At 36.2% G+C, this 20,028-nt stretch overlaps 1 protein-coding gene and 1 long non-coding RNA gene across 2 annotated transcripts; one reads left to right on the top strand and one right to left on the bottom strand.

The window, feature by feature from the left end:
* Positions 1–9,993: 9,993 nt before the first annotated feature.
* On the bottom strand, positions 9,994–10,510 carry LOC131612614 (uncharacterized). The gene is made up of 3 exons (XR_009287438.1): positions 10,416–10,510; positions 10,236–10,334; positions 9,994–10,080 (listed from the first exon to the last, which is right to left on the bottom strand). It is a non-coding gene; the product is annotated as an uncharacterized LOC131612614 (long non-coding RNA).
* Positions 10,511–14,574: 4,064 nt separating this feature from the next.
* Positions 14,575–15,393, top strand: LOC131614868 (uncharacterized). Its single transcript, XM_058886406.1, has 2 exons — positions 14,575–14,662; positions 14,747–15,393. Exons 1-2 carry the CDS (start codon positions 14,575–14,577, stop codon positions 15,391–15,393), a joined length of 735 nt encoding a protein of 244 aa, XP_058742389.1.
* The last annotated feature ends 4,635 nt before the right edge of the window (positions 15,394–20,028 follow it).

The following is a 20,028-nucleotide window of genomic DNA, read 5'->3' as shown; positions in this document are numbered from 1 at the left end:
ACAAAATACAGAGACGCAACAATTATGGTTCAGCGGCATCCATTTTCCCACTAATACACTTCCCTAGGAAAATATCATGTAGAAATACTTCAAATATGTAGTATTATTTTATATTTTAGTAGTATCTTACGATTTTTGTTGCAATCTTTTGTTTTACGATGTTATTACCCAATCTCGATTTACAAAAATAATTGAGTAGAATCTTTCAATCTTAGTTACGAACTTACTATCCCCTTTCGATCTTATGCAAGATCCCGATTTTGACAACCTTGCGTGTGAATGGTATGGTAGTGTGGCGAGATAGGCTAAGGAAACACAAACCTTGGTGAAGATTAATTGCACCAATCGTTTCCGGGGTATGGTTTCCTATATAGTGCAATGAGTTGAAGTAAACTAGACATTGCTGTTTAAGAAAACATTAAGTGTAGGAACAATGGATGAGATTGGCGAAAAAATTAGGGACGTATAGAACATATGTTAAGTAAGAATTGTTATTCATTTGGTAGAGAAGACTGGGTAGGAGAAGAATGTTTAATTAGGGCAAGAAGATCTTTATGTTGATCAGTTGTGAATGTAGAAATTCCTTCATTTGGTGGAGTTTCTTAAGAATCTTCTATTTAAACACTGGAAGATGCATCATCAATGGTGGTGGCGTTTTTGATGTTTGGTTTTTGGAAGTTGGGCAGTAAACCGTGCTTTTTAAAACACACTTCGAAAGTATGTCTCAGCTTGTTGCAGTAGCTACACAATTTGAGACCTTGACCACGAACGAATTGATTACCCTTGTTATTGGAGTCATCATGCTGAAAACAGTTGTAGGGTTTTAAGAGGCTGGCGATGAATTTTCTAATATGATGCATAGATACGGGTACTGTATCCGTGCGGGTGTTGGTACTGGACGGACTATACATTTTTGAAAAAATCAAGGTACGTTCGGGTATGTTAATAAAAAATAAAAGTTTTTTATAAAATGTATGAGTAAAGAATTAAGTTGTTAAGTTTATAACAAAATATCACTATAAAAATTTTAAAAGATAATAAATATTATTAAGATATAATAACAAAGGAATTAAAATACATGAGTATATTATATTGATATTTGATAAAGCCACAAATTTGACTTAAAATTGAATAATGAGAAAAAATAAGCACCACGAGTACGGTACGTGTACTCGGTACAAGTGTGTACCCGGTATCGGTACTTCACCATTTTAGAAGTATCCATGTTTCAGAGAATTTCTTAGTCGAGGGGAGTAATGAGTTAACGCTCTTATTGGATTAGCAACAAAAATACCTTACTGATGTGAGAAAGAGGAGTGAAGAGCATGATTTAGGACCCGAATGAAGCATATTGCTTGTTGAGAACCTCGAGGAAGCATGTCACATAATTGATTTCATGGTAGGACTTTACGGTAGAAAGAAGGTTGTATGTACACTTAATTTTTGATATCTTTGTTTGAGGTTGAAAAACTCCTCTTGGATGTCAGAATTGTTGGAACATACACAAAGTATTTTGGTGAATCAATCGAGAAAGAATGGTAATTGAAGAAGATGATGTGAGAAAATAATAGAGAATGAGAGAGAGTAATTGAGATGAGATGTAAAATTGACATTAACAACAAATGTTACAATAGAGGGATATTTATACAAGCTATCAAAAATAAGTGGAACACACAACAACTTAAAAAATAAGCTAAACAGCCCAAACTCGGGCTCGTAACCGGTTAAGCCAAATGCTGTAACCGGTTACACCTACTCAAAAGAAACCCAGGAGCTGAAAACGCCTGTTGTAACCGGTTACGCCATTTCCTGTAACTGGTTACGGCCTCGACAAAACCGAATTCCAGCTTCCAGAAGTGCTTATTAGATAAGTTATTTGCACCAGTTTGCATCCAGAAGCTTATACAATGTGTTTGAATTATTATGTACATCCAATACACCACCCTAATTTAAATGCTCCAAGTTCTTCATGCCCAAGCTCATCACCAACTTCTTGAACAAAACATTTGTGACCCATATCATCAACAAATCTGCAACTTGTTCTTCGCTTCGATTGTATCTCAATCTCAGCTTGCCTTCACACACCAGATCCCTCAAGTAATAAAACCTCATCTCAATATAATTGCTCCTCCCATGTGCAATGGGATTCTTAGCAAGGTTTGAAACGTTATCAACCAAGAGTGTGACAACCTCTCCAACATTGTTGCCCTGCTCTCTCAATAGATTCATAAGCCATACAACTTGGGACGCACATAACAACATAGCGATATAATCGGCATCGCAAGAAGAGAGTGCAACCACTAGTTCCTTTTTAGAACACCAAGAGATTGGTGCTCCTCCAAACAGAAATACATAACTAGCCATTGGCTTTCGATCATCTTTATCTTCGCACAAATTGAAATCGGTATGACTGAGTAAATCGTATTTTTGCCCGTGTCTTCTACGCGAAAGAGAATTCTGCAGCCAAGAATACATTTGATGTATCGTAGGATCCTCTTAATTATTGCCAAATGAGACACCTTCGGTCACTCCATGAATCTACTAGCAATACCTAAACTAAACGCCAAATTTGGCCACGTATTGCACAAGTAACATAATGATCCAATCAATCTTCTATATTGTGTTGGATCCACATTCTGCTCATCATCACTTTTGGACAGCTGCAACCTTGCTTCAGCTGGTGTATTGGCAGCATTATAATGCTCCATATCACACCTCTTCAATATCTCAAGTGCATAATTTCTTTGGTGCATGAGCAATCACAATTTTGACTTGTGGAACTCTATGCTAAGAAAGTAAGTCATAATCCCGAGGTCACTCATTTTAAACTCTTCCATAAGTTCACTCTTGAACTTAGAAATACTAAACTCATTGCTGCCCGTGATTAACAAGTCATCCACATACAAGCAAAGTATTATCACATCTTTGCTCGCATCCGTCTTTACATAGACACCATGTTCGGAAACACATTTCTTGAAACCAATGTCGACTAGGAAACCATCTATGAGTTTGTTCCAAGGTCTTGGATCTTGTTTCAAACCATAAAGCGCTTTATTCAATTTGTAGACCCTTCCCCGTTGATTTATCACAACAAAACTAGGAGGTGCTCTACATATACTTCCTCTTCAAGTGGACCATTCAAAAACACGAATTTCACCTTCATTTGATATATCGACCAATTTTTAGAATTCACAATGCCAATAATTATACATTCTTTTTACAAAAATCCCTTCGCAACTAGTCGAGCCTTATGTTTGACAATTTCACCTTTGGGATTTGCCTTCACTTTATAGACCCATCTCACACTGATTTACTTCTTTCATTCTTGTAGATCAACCAATTACCAAGTATAGTTTTTATCGATCAATTTCGGTTCATCTTTCATCACACACACCCACTTTGGATCACTTAATGCAAATTGAACGAAATCGCCATCATCATTGATTTGGTAATCTAATGTGTTCCCCGATTTCGGTTTCGATAGGTTGTTGTTCAGTATCTACATTAACCACATTTTCAGCATTTTCACTGTCGTAACCAGTTACAGGATTCGTAACCGGTTATGCCTTCTACTACACTAGTCTCAACAGCCTCTGGTAGTAGGAAATCGCGCCTGTAATCAGCTACGACATTCTGGTGACCAGTTACAAGACCAGTCAAAGTCATTTTTCTGTTATCAAAATGCTTCAGCTTGTCGACCATAACGTCTTGACTAATCATGATTCTCTTATTTGCAACATCAAACAATTTATAACCTTTGGTAGAGTGATAACCAACGAGCAACGTCATTTCACCCTTGTCATCCAACTTTTTTGAAGTTGACCCAGAACGTATTGAAATGCTATCAAACTGAAAACTCTCAAATGACTCAAGCTTGGTTTATAACAAGACCATACCTCTTCTAGAGTTACCTTATCAGGCTTCATTGTAAGGCACCTATTCAAAATATAGGCGGATGTAGAAACGACTTCACCCCACAACTCCTTCGGCAAGTCTTTTCCCTTTAACATGCTACGAATCATGTTCATTATTGAACGATTCTTCCTCTCCGCAACACCATTCTGCTGGGGCGTGTAGGGTGGCACAATTTCACGCAATATCCCCTCACCGTCACAATACTTCCCAAACTCATTCGAGTTATATTCACCTTCACCATCTATTTTGAGAATTTTAAACTTGTGATCATTTTTTCGCTCAACCATGGACTTAAATCTTTTGAACACATCAAATACCTCATCTTTTCTCTTGATTAGGTAGGTCCATAGTTTCCTACTAAAATCGCCAATAAAAGTGATAGAGTACCTATTTCAACCATACGAGTTCACTTGCATTGGACCGCACACATCGGAGTACACCACCTCAAGGTGATGCTTGGTCTATGATCTACATCCTTGCTGAAACTACTCTTGTGCAACTTCCCTTGCACACACTCTTTAGACATCGCAGCTGGAATATTGATTTTCGGCAACCCGATTACCATACCATCTCTTTATAATGCCTCGAGGTCTCAATAATTGAGATGTCCAAGACGGTAGTGCCACAACCACTCTTCTCGGATTTCCTCTGTAGAAAGACTCCTATGCTCCATCACCTTAAACTCTACCTTGAAATTCTTATTGTCAGCCATAGGAGCTTTAAGGATTAAAACTCCATTTCAGTCCAAAACGCGTAAAATCTTGTTTTCCATGCGAATCATGTAATCCTTCTCAAGAAATTGGCCAATACTCAAGAGATTATATTTAATTCCAGGAATTTATAGAAAATATTTGATCAATAAATGACCATCATCCCTTCTCATGATCAAAATATCATCGACCCAATCGGCCGCTAAAGTGGTATCATCCGCAAACTTCACTTTATTCTTTGTGGCTTGATTGATTTTGACAAATCAATCCTTTCTACCCATCATATGTGTTGAACAACTAGAATCTAAGTACCACTCATCACAGTCTTGGACTCCATCTCGAACCATTACCATCATGTTTTGCTTCGAAAGCGTTTCTGCTGCATTTTTTGAACTGTTGTCCAGCAGCTTATCAGTGCCATATTTCTCCTTCGTGATCATCCCCAGAAGCGTGTTATCATCATCCACCTCCTATTGATCAACCATAGCCTCATCGTTTTGATTTCCCCTTGGTTCCAAATGACCACATCTATGACAATTGTTACACTTCACATTACTCTTGTCAATTCTCTTGACATTGTTGCCTTGACCACTACCTTGGGAGTTGCTCTCACCTCTTTCCCCATCAAAACTTTCGAATTTTGTGAATCTTTTCCACCAAAATTATGGAAATCTGACTTCCTTCTCGAAGTCCATTTTCCTTTCGATTTTTAATATTACTCTTCTCACTGAATCATTCTTGCAGCGCATCCTCCACTTTGGCTTTAGCGTTTCCATGTTCATCCATCCTTTTTTAATGAGCCTCAAGCGAGCTTTAAAGCTCCTCCTTGCTTAGTGTAAAAATATCCTTCGATTCTTTGAGTGCCACTACAATGTTGTTGAATCTTGATGTTAAAGAACGCAAGATCTTCGACACAACATTCTGCTCCACGATAATTTCTATCCAAGATTTGATTTGATTCACCAAACGTGTAATGCGTGTTACATATTCGTTGATAGTCTCCTTCTCTTCCATTTGAACCAATTCGAACTGTCGCTTGTGAGAATCTTTTGTGAAGAACCATCCACTGAAGTTAAAATAGAAGAAGTTCGTCAAGAAGAAGTCAGAGGTGATGCTGGCCAAACAGACCTCAGAGAACAAGACACATGTCTGCAAGGTTGCTAGAATGTATGATTACATCAGATGATGTGGCCGATAACGAACGTGAGCTAGTACATTACGCTTTCTACGTAGATGTTGAACCTGTCAATGCAGCTGAGGATTGAAGGATTCGAAGTGGGTGAAAGCTATGAATGAGGAATTGAAGTCCATCGAAGAAAACAACACTTGGTCACTTGTCGAATTTCCTCAAGGCAAGAAGGAAATTAGTGTGAAGTGGGTATACAAGGTGAAGTATGATCCCAAAGGGGAAGTGACTCGACACAAGGCAAGGCTTATGGCGAAAGGATTTCTTCAAAAGGAAGGAATAGACTTCGATGAAGTATTTGCACCTATTGCCATGATCGAAACAATCAGGTTGGTTGTTGGTCAGACGAACATGAACAATTAGCACATGTGTCAGATGAATCTTAAATGTGTGCTCCTGAATGGACCCTTAGATGAAGAAGTATATGTTGCACAACCAGTTGGGTTTGTGAAACATGGCGAAGAGAGAAAGGAGTATAGGCTGCATAAGTCCTTGTATGGACTGAAGTAAGCTCCAGGAGCTTGGAATAAGAAGATCGATAGTTTCCTAAGGGAGAAGGAATTTGTGAAGTGCACAACTGAGCATGGAGTATATGTAAGAAGAAGCGAGAATGAATTGCTTATACTATGTCTCTATGTCGATGACTTGTTGGTAATAGGTAGCAGCAAGAAAGAGATTAAAGACTTCAAAGGTGATCTTAGCAAGGAATTTGAAATGTCAGATTTGGGTGACATTTCATATTTCCTTGGCATCGAATTCTACAAGAGTAGTAGAGGCTTGATGATGCATCATAGAAAATATGCAGGAAAAATACTCAAGAGATTTGAGATGGAAGAATGCAACTCGACTTTGACACCTGTAGAACTAAGAATGCAAATGTTGAAAGATGTAGATGAAGATAATGTCGACCTAACCCAATATAGAAGACTTATTGGGTCACTAAGATACCTTTGTCATAGGAGGCCTGACTTAGCATACAGTGTAGGTATGGTAAGTAGATTCATGAAAAAGTCAAAGGTATCACACCTAGCAGCGGCAAAAAGGATATTGAGATATCTAAAAGGAACACTCAACTATGGCACTTTATTTCCTGCAGTTGATAAAAGAAAAGAATGCAACTTAGTGGGGTACACTGATTCAAGTTGGTATAGTGATGTTGAGGATCGAAAATCCACAGCAGGATATATGTCTCCGCTAGGTGGTGCACCAGTTGTTTAGAGTTTGAGAAAGAAACCAGTGGTGGCATTATCATCGTGCGAAGCAGAGTACATAGCTGCTTCTCTTTGTGCATGTCAACAAACATGGATGGTGAACTAGGTCGAAGAGATAACAGGTAAAAATTATAGAGTAATTACCACCAAAAAATCGACAGTGTGTCAGCTATCAACCTGGGGAAGAATCCGATAGCATGTGGTCGAAGCAAGCACATCGAAATGAGGTTCCATTATCTTCGAGAGCAGGTAACAGATGGGAAGATGAACTTGGAATACTGCAGAACTGACGAAGGGAGTGCTGGTCGAAATATTCAAAAGAAAAGAATGCAACTTAGTGGGGTACACTGATTCAACCTGCTCATAGCTTCCCCATTACCGTTATACCAAGTGAATTTCCCTCCCACCGACGAAAGATCAACCAACTTCCTCTCCTCTACAAACTCAATAAACTCTTCACTCCCTTTGTATATTCCTCATGTACCCTTATCGATTCTTCCCTCCTCTAAAACAATGTTGAAGTCTCATCCTATGCACCATTCCTCCCCCACAAATCTACCTTTCTTCTCCACTAAATCAACCCATAAAACTCTCCTGGAAGTGTAAGAACAAGAAGCGTAAACATTGACAAAATTAATCAACTCACCGTTCCTCAAAGCTTTGACTCCCATGAAACATTCTCCTATGAAAATGCACATTGGACTGAATAAGTTCCTTCTCCAAAGAATTAACATCCCCCCCGATGCCCCAATCGAAGCGCAAGAAGACCAATTGACGTCTATCGACCCCTGGAACTCCGCTGCCACTTTGTTATCAAACCCTATCAATTTCGTTTCCTGCAGATAACAAATATCTACCTTGCCCCTTTGAATCAAATAACCTATTCTCTTTCTCTTTGCTCTGAAGCCTCCACCCCCGATGTTAAGCGTGAGAATAATCATTGAACTAGAATTTTGCCCACCTTCCTAGCTAATAATCCTTCTTTATCTCTTACGTCCATATCTCCAATCCCCTTCAAAAGTTTATCTTCACTCTCTTTACTAACAAGCCCCAACTTGAGAATTGTATCTCTAACATAACCTCCTACCACCGATTCTGAATTTTCTCTCCATCTGGAGTTACATTGCATCACATCTGAATTTGTCATAGAATCACAACATAGCACCGCTCCCCCTGAAAAGCCCTCTTCTACTTCCCTCGCCTGATCTTGAACACGATTCAAATTGTTGGAAATGGGTTTACTGATGAGACATGCATAGAACAAAGGTTGACTAAACGCCTTTGTACCCAAATATTTTACTTCACGAATCTTTTTCTTCTTTTTTCTTTTAGCCATTTTAGCCAAAAACAGGCCTTGTCGAAAGACATTGGGCCTAAATTCTGGCCTAAAAGCTCCAGCCCAACATCTGCCTTAGAAAATTCATTAACATTGTAGTCCCCACTCACTACGGACAACTAAAGTACCTGGGATTAACCAATTCCCCCTCTTCTGACTCCACATCCTTGGAAAGCGATACAACATAGCCTTTATTCTTTTGAGCGGGATTTGTCAACATCAATCCTTTTGGATCTCTCTCAAAACCTCCCAAAACGTGTAACTACTTTATGCAAGCTAAGATAGGAACCTGTTCTCTCTCCTTAAAAGACGAAATATTACCTTCTTCGTGTCTTCTAGAACTTGCCTCCCTCCCCCTAGGCACCTCACCATCATCGTTTGAAAGCACCATTTTCGGTACCTCACTAGCTTCGTCCCCTTTTCTCACCGCTGATTCACCTCCGCTGAACTCTAGCATCGAGTCCTCAGAACTTGTATAGAAATCCTTCTTTTTCTCTTCGTATTTATAAGAAATTACTGGAACTTGAGCTTCCTCCATGATTTTAATCTGAAAGGTAACCCCATCAACACCAATATTAAACACTTCATTTATCATCGATGCACACCTGGTCCGTATCATCAATCTAGCTACATCCATATTCCAGCCTCCATACATAAAATCATCGCCACAAATAAAATGACCCAGCGTTGCTGCTAAGAACTCAAAGAATCTTATGTTCCATACTTGACAAGGTATTCCATAACACCTCAACCAAGTTACCCTTTATGGATCCACATCTGTTTTTTTTTCATCTTCTTACTTCCTTGAACCACTAGTTAAGCCAATCACAACCCTCTTCTACAAGAGATTCCATTTCACCTTCAATTAAGTCTTCAAGCAGACAAAGGTTAGCACCCAAATGTGTGACCTCACTACTACGGAAAAGGGCTACCAAAGCGCTGCCAAAGCCAGCGATGCCGTAGGTAACGAAAGCGCTTTTGAAAGCGCTCTGGTAGCCCCCTCTATAAGAGCACTTTTTCCAGAAAAGCACTCTAGTAGCCCCTCCTATAAGAGCGCTTTTTCCAGAAAAAGCGCTCTGGTAGCCCCCCCCTATCAGAGCGCTTTTTCTGAAAAAAGCACTCTGGTAGCCCCCACTATAAGAGCGCTTTTCCAAAAGCGCTTTCGTAGGTTGCGTTTTTTTTATTTTTTATGCTTTTTTTTAATCTTAGGAATCACTTTTAGTAATAAAGCGCTTTAGTAGGTGGCCCTTTAAGAGCGTTTTTTTAAAAGCACTGTCGTTGCTAAATGAGGTATTTTAAAGTGCAACCTGTAATTTAAGCCCCCCAGTTCGACCTGTAATATTTTTGACCTGTAATATATTTTCAACCTGTAATATTTTCGACCTGTAATATATTTTCGACGATATATTTTCAACCATAGGTAGGACAATATATATATACTAATATAATACCATTATAATATCCAAAATTATATATATATATATATATATATATATATATACATACATCATTATAGTTCCTGTCAAACAAACTAAATCATGTAAAGTATGATATATATATACAGAAAGTTTCACATGCAACTGACTCATGTCAAACAAACTAAATCAGTAACATCAACAATATTATACTTCAAATATTGGCAACAGTATGAACAAAGTTAGTAACCACCCTAGAGTACTATAATATTATACTTCAAAAGTTTGATCGTTTCCCGGCCTGGTCCTGCAAAGTATGAACAGAGCAACACGGTCAATTAAAGGCTCAACAACAACAAAAACAAACATGAAACAAACTATCAGTTTCAAATCAATCCACCAAAGTACTACATAACAAAATAATGTAGTCATAAAACTATTCACACAATAATGTATTCATACCTATATGAATAGTTGCTGAATATAAAATTGACACAATTCCTCTTTGATTTCTTCCAACTTAAGTCTCGTGTAAGAAGCAGCATAGAAGTCATCAAAGTACTACATAACAAAAATATAGTATGAATGATTTAGTTAAATGTAATAAATTATAAGAAATTATCTTAAGTTATAAATCCATACCGTGATTGGAATCTCTAATTGATTCGTTTGAATGATTTCTTTCATAAACCTCAAAACATAGTATCCGCAATCTGAACTATTTCGCTGTATCGGACACTACATAGAAAAACAAATAAGATTTTATAGTTGTCTTGTTTTATCAAGTAGCATAAATATTATAAGCAAAATTGTGAAAATTAATGTACCTGCACTTTGATCCAAGTAATGTTGTTTGATTTAGTACGGGATACCTGTGCGTCTCGTTGACTTCGGAACACTTGTATTGATCTAACAAAAATATAAAAGCATATATTTAGATCAATCTCACAAATAATTAAATATATAAATATACACGAATATTTAGAATGATCCCACTTACGTATCAATCATTGTCTTCATAGCCGGATAATTGGTCCACTCACCATCTACCGAATTTAGAAAATATACCACTTCTCTTATAGGGTTGATAGCAAGCAACAACCAGTGTGCTCTATAAATTAAAACAATAGGTTATATGAAATTTTTGCTATGCAAAAGAAACAAATATTAGATGAACCAAGAATGAGAAACTAACCCTACTGGTCAGGTATTATACGCCCAAAGAATCAGACTTGCTGTATTGCCGGTGGACAGGAATCTATCGACTAAGCGCTGTCTAACTGATTCCGATTCCGTAGCAATTGTCATTCCGCTGCAATGGGCGGAAGACACGAAACGGAATATGTTTGACAATGCAGTCCCGCGCAACACTCTATCATACAACAACCTTAAATAAAAACATAATAAACATTAGATTATTTTCATTGAAATGTGTAAATAAATTGTTCGACTAATTAAATAATATATCGGATGAGTGAATATTACCGGATGTATGAGTGCATATTAGCGACGCCTAGTTGTTCATGCGTAAAAATCTCTTCCAAGTCATCTAGTGCAATATTTGACATGAATTCAATACCAAAGATACCTTCATCCATATTGATTTCACGGAAAGCACCATCCTTCAAATCGGACATATCAACAAGTGTTCCAAGCGTCTTTCGGTATCGAGGCACAAAAGCACCACCTTTTTTTGCCGCTTGCTTCGGAGGACCCTTGGGTGGTACGCTACGAACTTGCTGTGTCACTTGTTGTGACCCCCGAGCAGATGCCTAAAAATCATATAAGCTAGGTAAAATATAAAATCATGCAGTTTTAGATTCAGATTATATATTAACACTTTAAATGTATCTCTTTTAGTGATGCAACAGACTCCTCCTCCTGTAAAATCCCTTTACCCTTAATTGCGGGTTTTGTAGGAGCAGTCTAAAATTAAAAGGTAAAAAATAATTAACGTGACGGTGCAGAATTGACATTCGAAAGGGCTAGTAACCTGAGTTGGACTTGATGTGGGAGACGGGTAGGTTTGAATCGGCGTTGTACAAGTAGAAACCAGAGGCTTCAAAGTAACTGTAAAATTAAACACACATGATGCAGTTAAATACACCACTACTAACACAATATCAAAAAAACCCCAATCTAGAACTCAATTATTTAAAATGATATGAAATCAATTATCCATTAGCTAGTAACTACAAACACCCGAATTTACAAAACCGAAATGCTCAAATATGTTCTAGACTCAATTAGCTAGAACTCGATTTTTGAAAAATGCAGTAAGTAGTTCATATGTTCTAGACTTTTCGAACTTACAAAACCGAAATGCTCAAATATTTGTTCCAGTGAAAGAAGAAAATCCTTAATCACTCTGGGATATGAATATACAAAGATCAAATTTCACAGCAATACATTAACTATCTCTTTCTAGTACTTACTTACTTCTACTTATAACCAACCTAACTTAACTATCTCATTCTCCAACATTAATAAACATGAATAAGAAGCTTTCAAGAAACACAAAGATAGACACAAGAGCACCATTGAACCACAGTATATAGACAGATTGAACCACAAGGCCAGAACATGATTAACTGTTCAGATATTAACAACATTACATCTAAGGTAACAACACAGAATATAGACAGATTGAATACCTGAAGAAATTCTACAAGTCTTCAAAAGCGTTAGTGGAATGAATCAGCAAACTAAGCTGTTGGAAAAAATTCTACAAATCTTTAACCGAGCTTGAGTAAAGCAAACTTCAAAGAACAAAATGAAATCAATTAAGCTAATGGAAAAATTGGAGATAATCACACATAACAACCAAGTTTTAATAATCACACATAACAATTTCTAAACATGTATTAGTAAAGGAAATAATCACACATAACAACCAAGTTTTAATAGATAACTACAAAGAATAAACATTCATAATAACCAAACTAACTAAAACAAAGATTAAAAGTGTTTAAATCAGAAAGAGTTAGAACAATTTCAATAATTTATTCTAAGAGAAAAAGCCACTTTCAATAATTTATTCTGATTCATTATGAGTAACTTATAACAATAAGTATAACATTACCAGTGTGTTCTCACATTAGTATAGAAGATATTTTCAAACCTTTCAATTGTTACAAAACGAAAAGCTGAGTTTAAATACGTTAAGGGTGGGATTTTTAACTACAACTATAAGGGAATTTGCAGTCAGATTAAAATGGTGACTGACCTTTTTGTTGACAAAAATCTTCAATCGTAAACGTTACTACGCGGTTGAAAGGATATTCACAAACTCTGTTTCATTAACTCTGAATACATAACACGTTCAATGTCAGCATAATAAACCAAAAAAGAATCCTACTTGATATCAACCACAACAGAACTACAAGTCAAGAGCTGCACTGCTAACAACTACTGATAGCCTACAAATTCAGACTCCTAACCTAATACAAAACTCCAATAAAAGGTAAAATACAGCAAAACCACACAAATTGTCTTAGTCCAAAAGAATACTCAGTAACATAAAACCACACAAATTCTCAGTAACACAAAAGAATACAAGGATAAATGAACATGAACACTCAAACAAACAAACAACCGCAGATTGTCTCGAGTAACTTACCAGAAGCAGCAAACGAGGGAAGAAGACGGTGGTTCTAGGTTTCGAACAGTGATAAGTGAGGAATGAACGATGCTAATGAGGGAAGAAGACGGTGGCGAGAGACGGTGGTGAGGTGCTGCAGTGAAACGGCGAGAGACGGTGGTTCTGGGTTTGAACAGTGAAAACGGGGGCGAGAGATGCTTTTGAGATTAGAATGAACGTTCTCTTAATTTTTGTTTTTAATTTCTAAACGCAAAACGACATCGTTTAGAATAATTATGTTTTTAAAGTTCTTGCATGGAATACGTTAACCATGGATTATCCACCGAGAAGTAACCCTATCCATGGAAAAGTTCTTGCATGGAATACGTTAACCATGGATTCTCTACTATACCCACATAAGCTTTCTCAAATCTAGAGTTCTCTTCAACATCAGTGTTGAAAACCAAGTTAGGAAGAATTCCTCGAACCCCATTACCTAGATTCACCGTCCCCAGAAAAAGACCTCTCGTCACCTCCGCATATGGGTTCCCTACATGCCTCCTCTGATCACACATAACTGGATTAAAAAAATATTACATAGGTGTAAACTTTACACTTGGGGGCAAAAGACGTAGTATTTTTATATTTTAATGGGGTGTTTGAAAAAAAATTACAGAGGTGCAAAGCGAATTTCGCCTATATTACAGGAGGGTTTTGTATGTTTAACCCTATAAACTTTGCATATCATTCCGCGTTTTAGTCAATCTTATTAATTAAAAAAATAATTTTCTAAATACATTTAATTTTCAAATTTTGATTCCATTTTAGTAATTATTATTATTTAAAAAGGTAATTTTACAAATACATTTAATTTTCAAGTTTTAGATTCAATTTTAGTAAATTTTATTAGTTAAAAAATAATTTCCAAAATGAATTTATTAATTTTCAAATTTTATATTTGATTTTGGTCAATCTTACTAATTAAAAAAAATCTAAATACATTTAATTTTAAAATTTTAGATTCGATTATAGTGAATCTTATTAATTAAAAAATCAATATCCTTATTTAACCTCAAAAATTAAATATGAATGAAACCAAAGAGCAAAATTGTTGATATAAATACAAACCCAAGGACATGTCTTGTGGAAGCTACAACAAAGCTCGGAAAACTTCTTCTGTCTTCAATTGTGTTTGTTCCTTGTAATCCGTTGCTTGTTGAAATGGCGAATTGGAGAAAAAACCAAACGATCAGTAATCGTGAAGTGGGTCACCGGAGATCCTCATCTTATTACGGAAAACCGCCTTTGAGTAAGTGTCCTTCTGTTTTCCCTTTTTCTCTTTCGTTTGGTTTTGTTCTTTCTTTTGATTCTGTTTAATTCTTTTGGTTCACAGATAATAGGTTTTCGACCGTGCTTCCTTTATGGGATAAGAGGTATATGGAATCGCATGCCAAAGTGATGAAGTGGGAAGACTATGCTGTCAAACAGGCTTTTTACGATGCAAAATTCAGGTATTGCGCTGCGATCAACGGCTATCGCTGGGACATTCCGTTGCCTGATCCGGACATGTACATCGATGATGTTGATTGGGGTGCAAGTGTTGATCCTGAACTCTATCTGGATTTGGATAGAGAAGACGAGGCCAGACGAAACATGATAGCAAAGAGCGAGGAGGAGAGTGTGATTCTGGGAATAGAAGGAATTGAACCTACTGGATGGGGGGACGATGACGAAGAAGTAACAAAGCCTCGGGAACCAAGTTATGGTGCTGATGAAAATAATGAAATCAACTCTTGGGAAGAGATTGATTCTCAAAGATGGACTCCAAAGGAGCACTATATTGCTGATTTTTCAAACATGTATCAAGCAAGAAATGATGGATATGACAGAAGAAAGAATAACATGTCATGGTCTAAGAACCATGGTAATAGTGACTATCAAATTCAAATGAATCAAGGAAGAAGAAATGGAAGAGGAGGAAGAAGGAAGAGGGGGAATTATAGTTATGCAGCCAAGGTAGCAGCTACTCCCAATTTATGATAAATTCCTTGGACGTCAAGAAAGTCTTATGAAATTAAGAGATATAGGTTTTGATATACAATTATTATCCTTTAACTACTTCACTATTTAGTAAGAAATTATGGATATTTAAGTTGCCCTATTTTTCTTCCAAACTCTATAGTCTTTGTTATTGTCTATATTTTGTTCCATGTAGTAACCGAATTCCTACCTCCATAATCTTTATAAAACTTAATTTGTAGGAATGCCGAGAACTACGGTATATTCTAGCAATGGTGAGAAGTCAAAAGATATTTGTTTGTGCAGGTCATTTTAATTTGGTTAATTACGATTTCTTTTATGTGTTTTAAATTTTTTGTTAAAAATATATAGCATCCTTCAGTTGTATATAATCTATAACATAACAACAAGAAAAAACTTAATTTATAGAAACACTTAAAAATTGGATAAAATTTAGAAATTGTAAGAAGTTAAAAGATATTTGTTTGGGAACCCATCAAGAGCTTTAGTGGTGAGAAATATGGTGTTTTTAGAATTTGTCTGGTTGGTTAATTGATTAATCACATCTCAGAGACTTATCAAATTAATTCAATTGGATATTTGTGTTTCTTCATCTAGACATTATGATATTTTATAAAGTAATTTGAGTTGTTACTAAATAATTGGCAATTAAGTATAATTTCATATTTTCGCTCTATAAACGTCTATGCGCAAACTCTGAAAAATCTCTGGTTATTCTCATTTGAAGAATAGGTTGATTTTGTTTTCAAAAGTCTATTCACCCCCCCTCTTGACTATTTTTTGTTGTCATATTCTCATCCAACATATTGCACATCTTTTGATCAAGGGTGAAATTGATTCGTTATTCGTTTTGGCATGCATAAAAAGTGGATATATTTGAACTTAATCAAGATGCTTTTAGTCAATTGCAAAAGTAAGTGGAATAAAAACTATTTTTGTTCTTATTCAAGTTTGGAGCAAAGAAAAACCTCAAAGTACTTTTAAAACAATGAAAATTTGAGATTTTGTATGTTTGATTTGAATCAATCAAATCACACACATTATGCTTCAAATCAAACTGAATAGGGCCAAACTAGGGATTTTCTAACACTTTGATTTTAATCACAATTTACACTTGATTTGAATCAAGCTCCTCCTGGTCACCCCTATTGGATTTGATTCGAATCAAACTTTACACTTGATTCGAATTAGATCATTTATTTACATTTTCCATTAAGGCTTGTTGTAGTTGTTTCAATTCACAAGGTTTTTTATTCGAATGGGACATTTTTCATGATTTGAATCAAGCGCGAAATGAGTCAAAATCTTGTTATTTTTTATTCCCCACTTGCTCATTTAACTTAAACCATGTATTGTTCTTTATTCGAATCTAACCAACTTTTATCACTCATTTTTGTACTTAATCTCGAGCACATATAAAACATTTTGTCAACACTTTTCATATAGTGAATCCCATAATTATTTTGTGATTTTCTTTGAAATCAACTCTCTCTCTCTCTCTCACTTTGAAAAAGTTCAAAATGCTTGCTTTCGAATTTCTTTCTTTTTCAACCTTTCTTTTGATTTCTGATTTTGATAATGAGAGATCTATGATTGATTGGGGGAGACGTTGTCTTGAAACTAATCATTCTTGAGTATTGGGCAAAGATTTTAAGGTTCTTTCAAGATTGAGGAGTTTTCATTGGTGCTGACAAATTCCAGTGAAATGAAGGACGTTCTTCTCTCCATATTGCTTTAGTAGTGATTGTATGGAAGACTATTGATAAGGCGGATTTATTCTCATATCTCCAAATAGTTCATCGCTAAAGGAATCGGTAAGATCAAAGGGTGATTGCTACACACGAAGGCTTGGAGCAGATTGGTGATATTGGAAGATTTAGAAATGTGAATCAAGTAAAGATTAAGCCTAAGACTTTGGCGTGAAGTTGTATAAAAGTCAAGATCCAAATAGAATATTCATTTTCTTTAACATTATTGTGGGCTATAGACTGTACGAATTCTTGCAATATTTGTCAAAACAAAATGGAGCTATGCGGGTTCCAATGAGAAACCATTGAAGAGTGCTCGTAGGCAAAGTAAGGACGAACGCCGAAGCACTATAAATCCTGGTGTCTTTTCAATTTTTGTAGAACATTGCATGCTTAGCTTTTCAATTCTTAGAGTAGTTTATCGTTTGTTCAATTGGTAGAAATTTATTGCTTAAGATTTGTTTTTGTTGGAATTGGTACCGAATCGAGCTTCAGCGGTGGTTAAAATATAAAAAAAATTGTTGAGTTTAGAATTCATAAATTAAATCATTGTATAAATACACCTCATGAAGTATAGAATTCAATTCCTTGTGTATCATCATTTGATCATATGTGATATTTGTAAATTGATTAAGTGCTTACATGAGACAATTTTTATACAAGTATAATTCTCATATTTTTGCTCTAAATTTTCCGCGTGCAAACTCTGGAAACCTTAGATGATTCAATTTTCAAAATCAGTTGAATTTGTTTTAAAAATCTATTCACCCCCCCCTCCCCCACCCCGCGCCTCTAGACTATTTTCTTACACCATACTATCACCCAACAATTGGTATCAAGAGTTGGTCTTTTGATTAAGTCTAATCGACTCTAAATTTTTTGAGAATATGGTGGTTAATGACGATCCAAAGGGAGCGTATAATAGAGCATCGATTTTCAAAGTATGGAGCCTCCACAAGAAATTGTTGAATTTTCTCAAGAAGAACAAACTCAAGATCCTCAATAACAAGTGTTACAAGAACCAATACCTTTGTGAGATCCACTAGAGAAAGGAGAAATGCTAATATGGATGATTACATAATCTTTCTCCCAGAATATGAGGAAAATAATGGTATGATGGAAGATGTCCCCATCAACTTCCACCAAGCCATGCAGGATTCCAACTCGTAAAATTGGATTGAAGCATTTAAGGAGGAGTATAAGTCCATGTAAGACAATAAGGTTTAGGAACATGTATCGTTACCAGAAGGTATGAAAGCTATTAGTTGCAAATGGATTTTTAAGACTGAGCAAGATTCTAGCAGTAATGTGAAGAGGTATAAGGCTTGTCTTGTGGCTAAGGGTTATACAATAAAGGAAGGGATTGAGTTTAAATTGATATCCTATCCAGTTTAATCGAAAGACTCTTTGAGAAAAATCGTGGTTCTTGTTGCACACTATGATTTAGAACTCCATCAAATGGATGTCAACATGACATTTCTCAATGTCAACATTGATGAAATAATTTATATGGTGCAGCCAAAGAATATGGTTTCCAAATTGACAAAATCCATTTATGGACTAAAGTAGGTGTCTCGTCAGTGATACCACAAGTTCCATGAAATAATTCTCTCATTTGTTTTTGAGGTGAATGTTGTTAAAGATTATGCGTATCAAAAACGCAATGGGAGCAAGTACATTTTCCTGGTCTTGTATGTTGATGACACACTACTAACCATAAATGATATAAGCATGACACATGAAACCAATAAATTTATCAAGAAAGTTTGAAATGAAAAATCTTGGTAATGCCTCCTTTGTATTAGGAATTCAGATACACTGAGATCGATCTCATGGTATTTTAGGATTATCACAAATGAGCTATATCGAAAAGGTGCTTAAAAGGTTTGGCATGCGGAATCGTAAACCAAGGGAAAATCGAGTTCTAAGAGAGACAAATTTAGTCTTAGTCATGCCCAAAAGGAAATTTAGAAATTCAAGGAATGCAAAAGATTCCTTATGCGTTAGTGGTTTGTGGTGTGGGTTTTGGGGTGATGTGGGTGTGTAGTATGTTGGTGGGGTTTGGGGTGGGGTGGTGGTGGGATGTGGGTTGGGTGGGGGGGGTTTGGGGGGGGGGGTGGGGGGGGGTGGGGTGTGGGGGGGGGTGTGGGGGGTTGGGGTGGTGGGGTTGGTGGTGGGGTGGCGGATTCAGAAATTTTTCATAATGGGTGCAAGTAAAATAATCCATAATATAATATGTAAGATAATATTTATTTTTAAACATGATATATTTTATATTAAGGTGTATGTTTTTTCTTAAATATGTAATAAAATTTATAAAAACAAATGATTAAAATAGTTTTCGTTGTCGCGAAACATAAACATACATTTAACAAAAAAAAGAAGAAGTGTTTTTAAGGAGTAGATAGAGTAGGTCAATTCGTATTCACTTCTGCTTTCATTCTTTTATTGAGTTCTGGCATGGGTTTAAGAGATACGAGTTGATGGGATATTAACTCATAAATTTTTTTGTTCTTGCTTTCTATAACGGTATAGATACATAATGCAATGAACAGACCTAACACCTTATACTATGAAACAACATACAAGCCCATATCCCTTTTGTAGACGTAGTTAGTGCATTTACCACTATCATCAAACCAATATAGAGTTAAACTTTCTTAAAATCGCGCGAAAAAATCAAACGAAAACCATGAATAACCCATCAACGTCAACACTGCAAAAACCGATTCCTTTTTTTAAAAAAAATACATAACCATTCTACATTCGTGTCAGCCTTTAAAAAAAACCATAATGTGTGGCATGTCATTGCCCAAGTTATCAACCAGTCGGAATTCACTTTGTACCCCTCAACACGTACTGCAGATTTAATTTTGATCATTCTTAT

Source organism: Vicia villosa, linkage group LG6 (assembly GCF_029867415.1).
Source record: "Vicia villosa cultivar HV-30 ecotype Madison, WI linkage group LG6, Vvil1.0, whole genome shotgun sequence".
NCBI lineage: Eukaryota > Viridiplantae > Streptophyta > Magnoliopsida > Fabales > Fabaceae > Vicia > Vicia villosa.
This window is presented reverse-complemented; position numbering and strand designations above follow the sequence as displayed.

Bases quoted from the DNA above. Each gene is read 5' to 3' on its own strand.
- LOC131614868 (XM_058886406.1), top strand. From the start codon at position 14,575: ATGGCGAATTGGAGAAAAAACCAAACGATCAGTAATCGTGAAGTGGGT. The intron at 14,663-14,746 runs GTAAGTGTCCTT...TTTGGTTCACAG, and splicing joins TTACGGAAAACCGCCTTTGA to ATAATAGGTTTTCGACCGTG.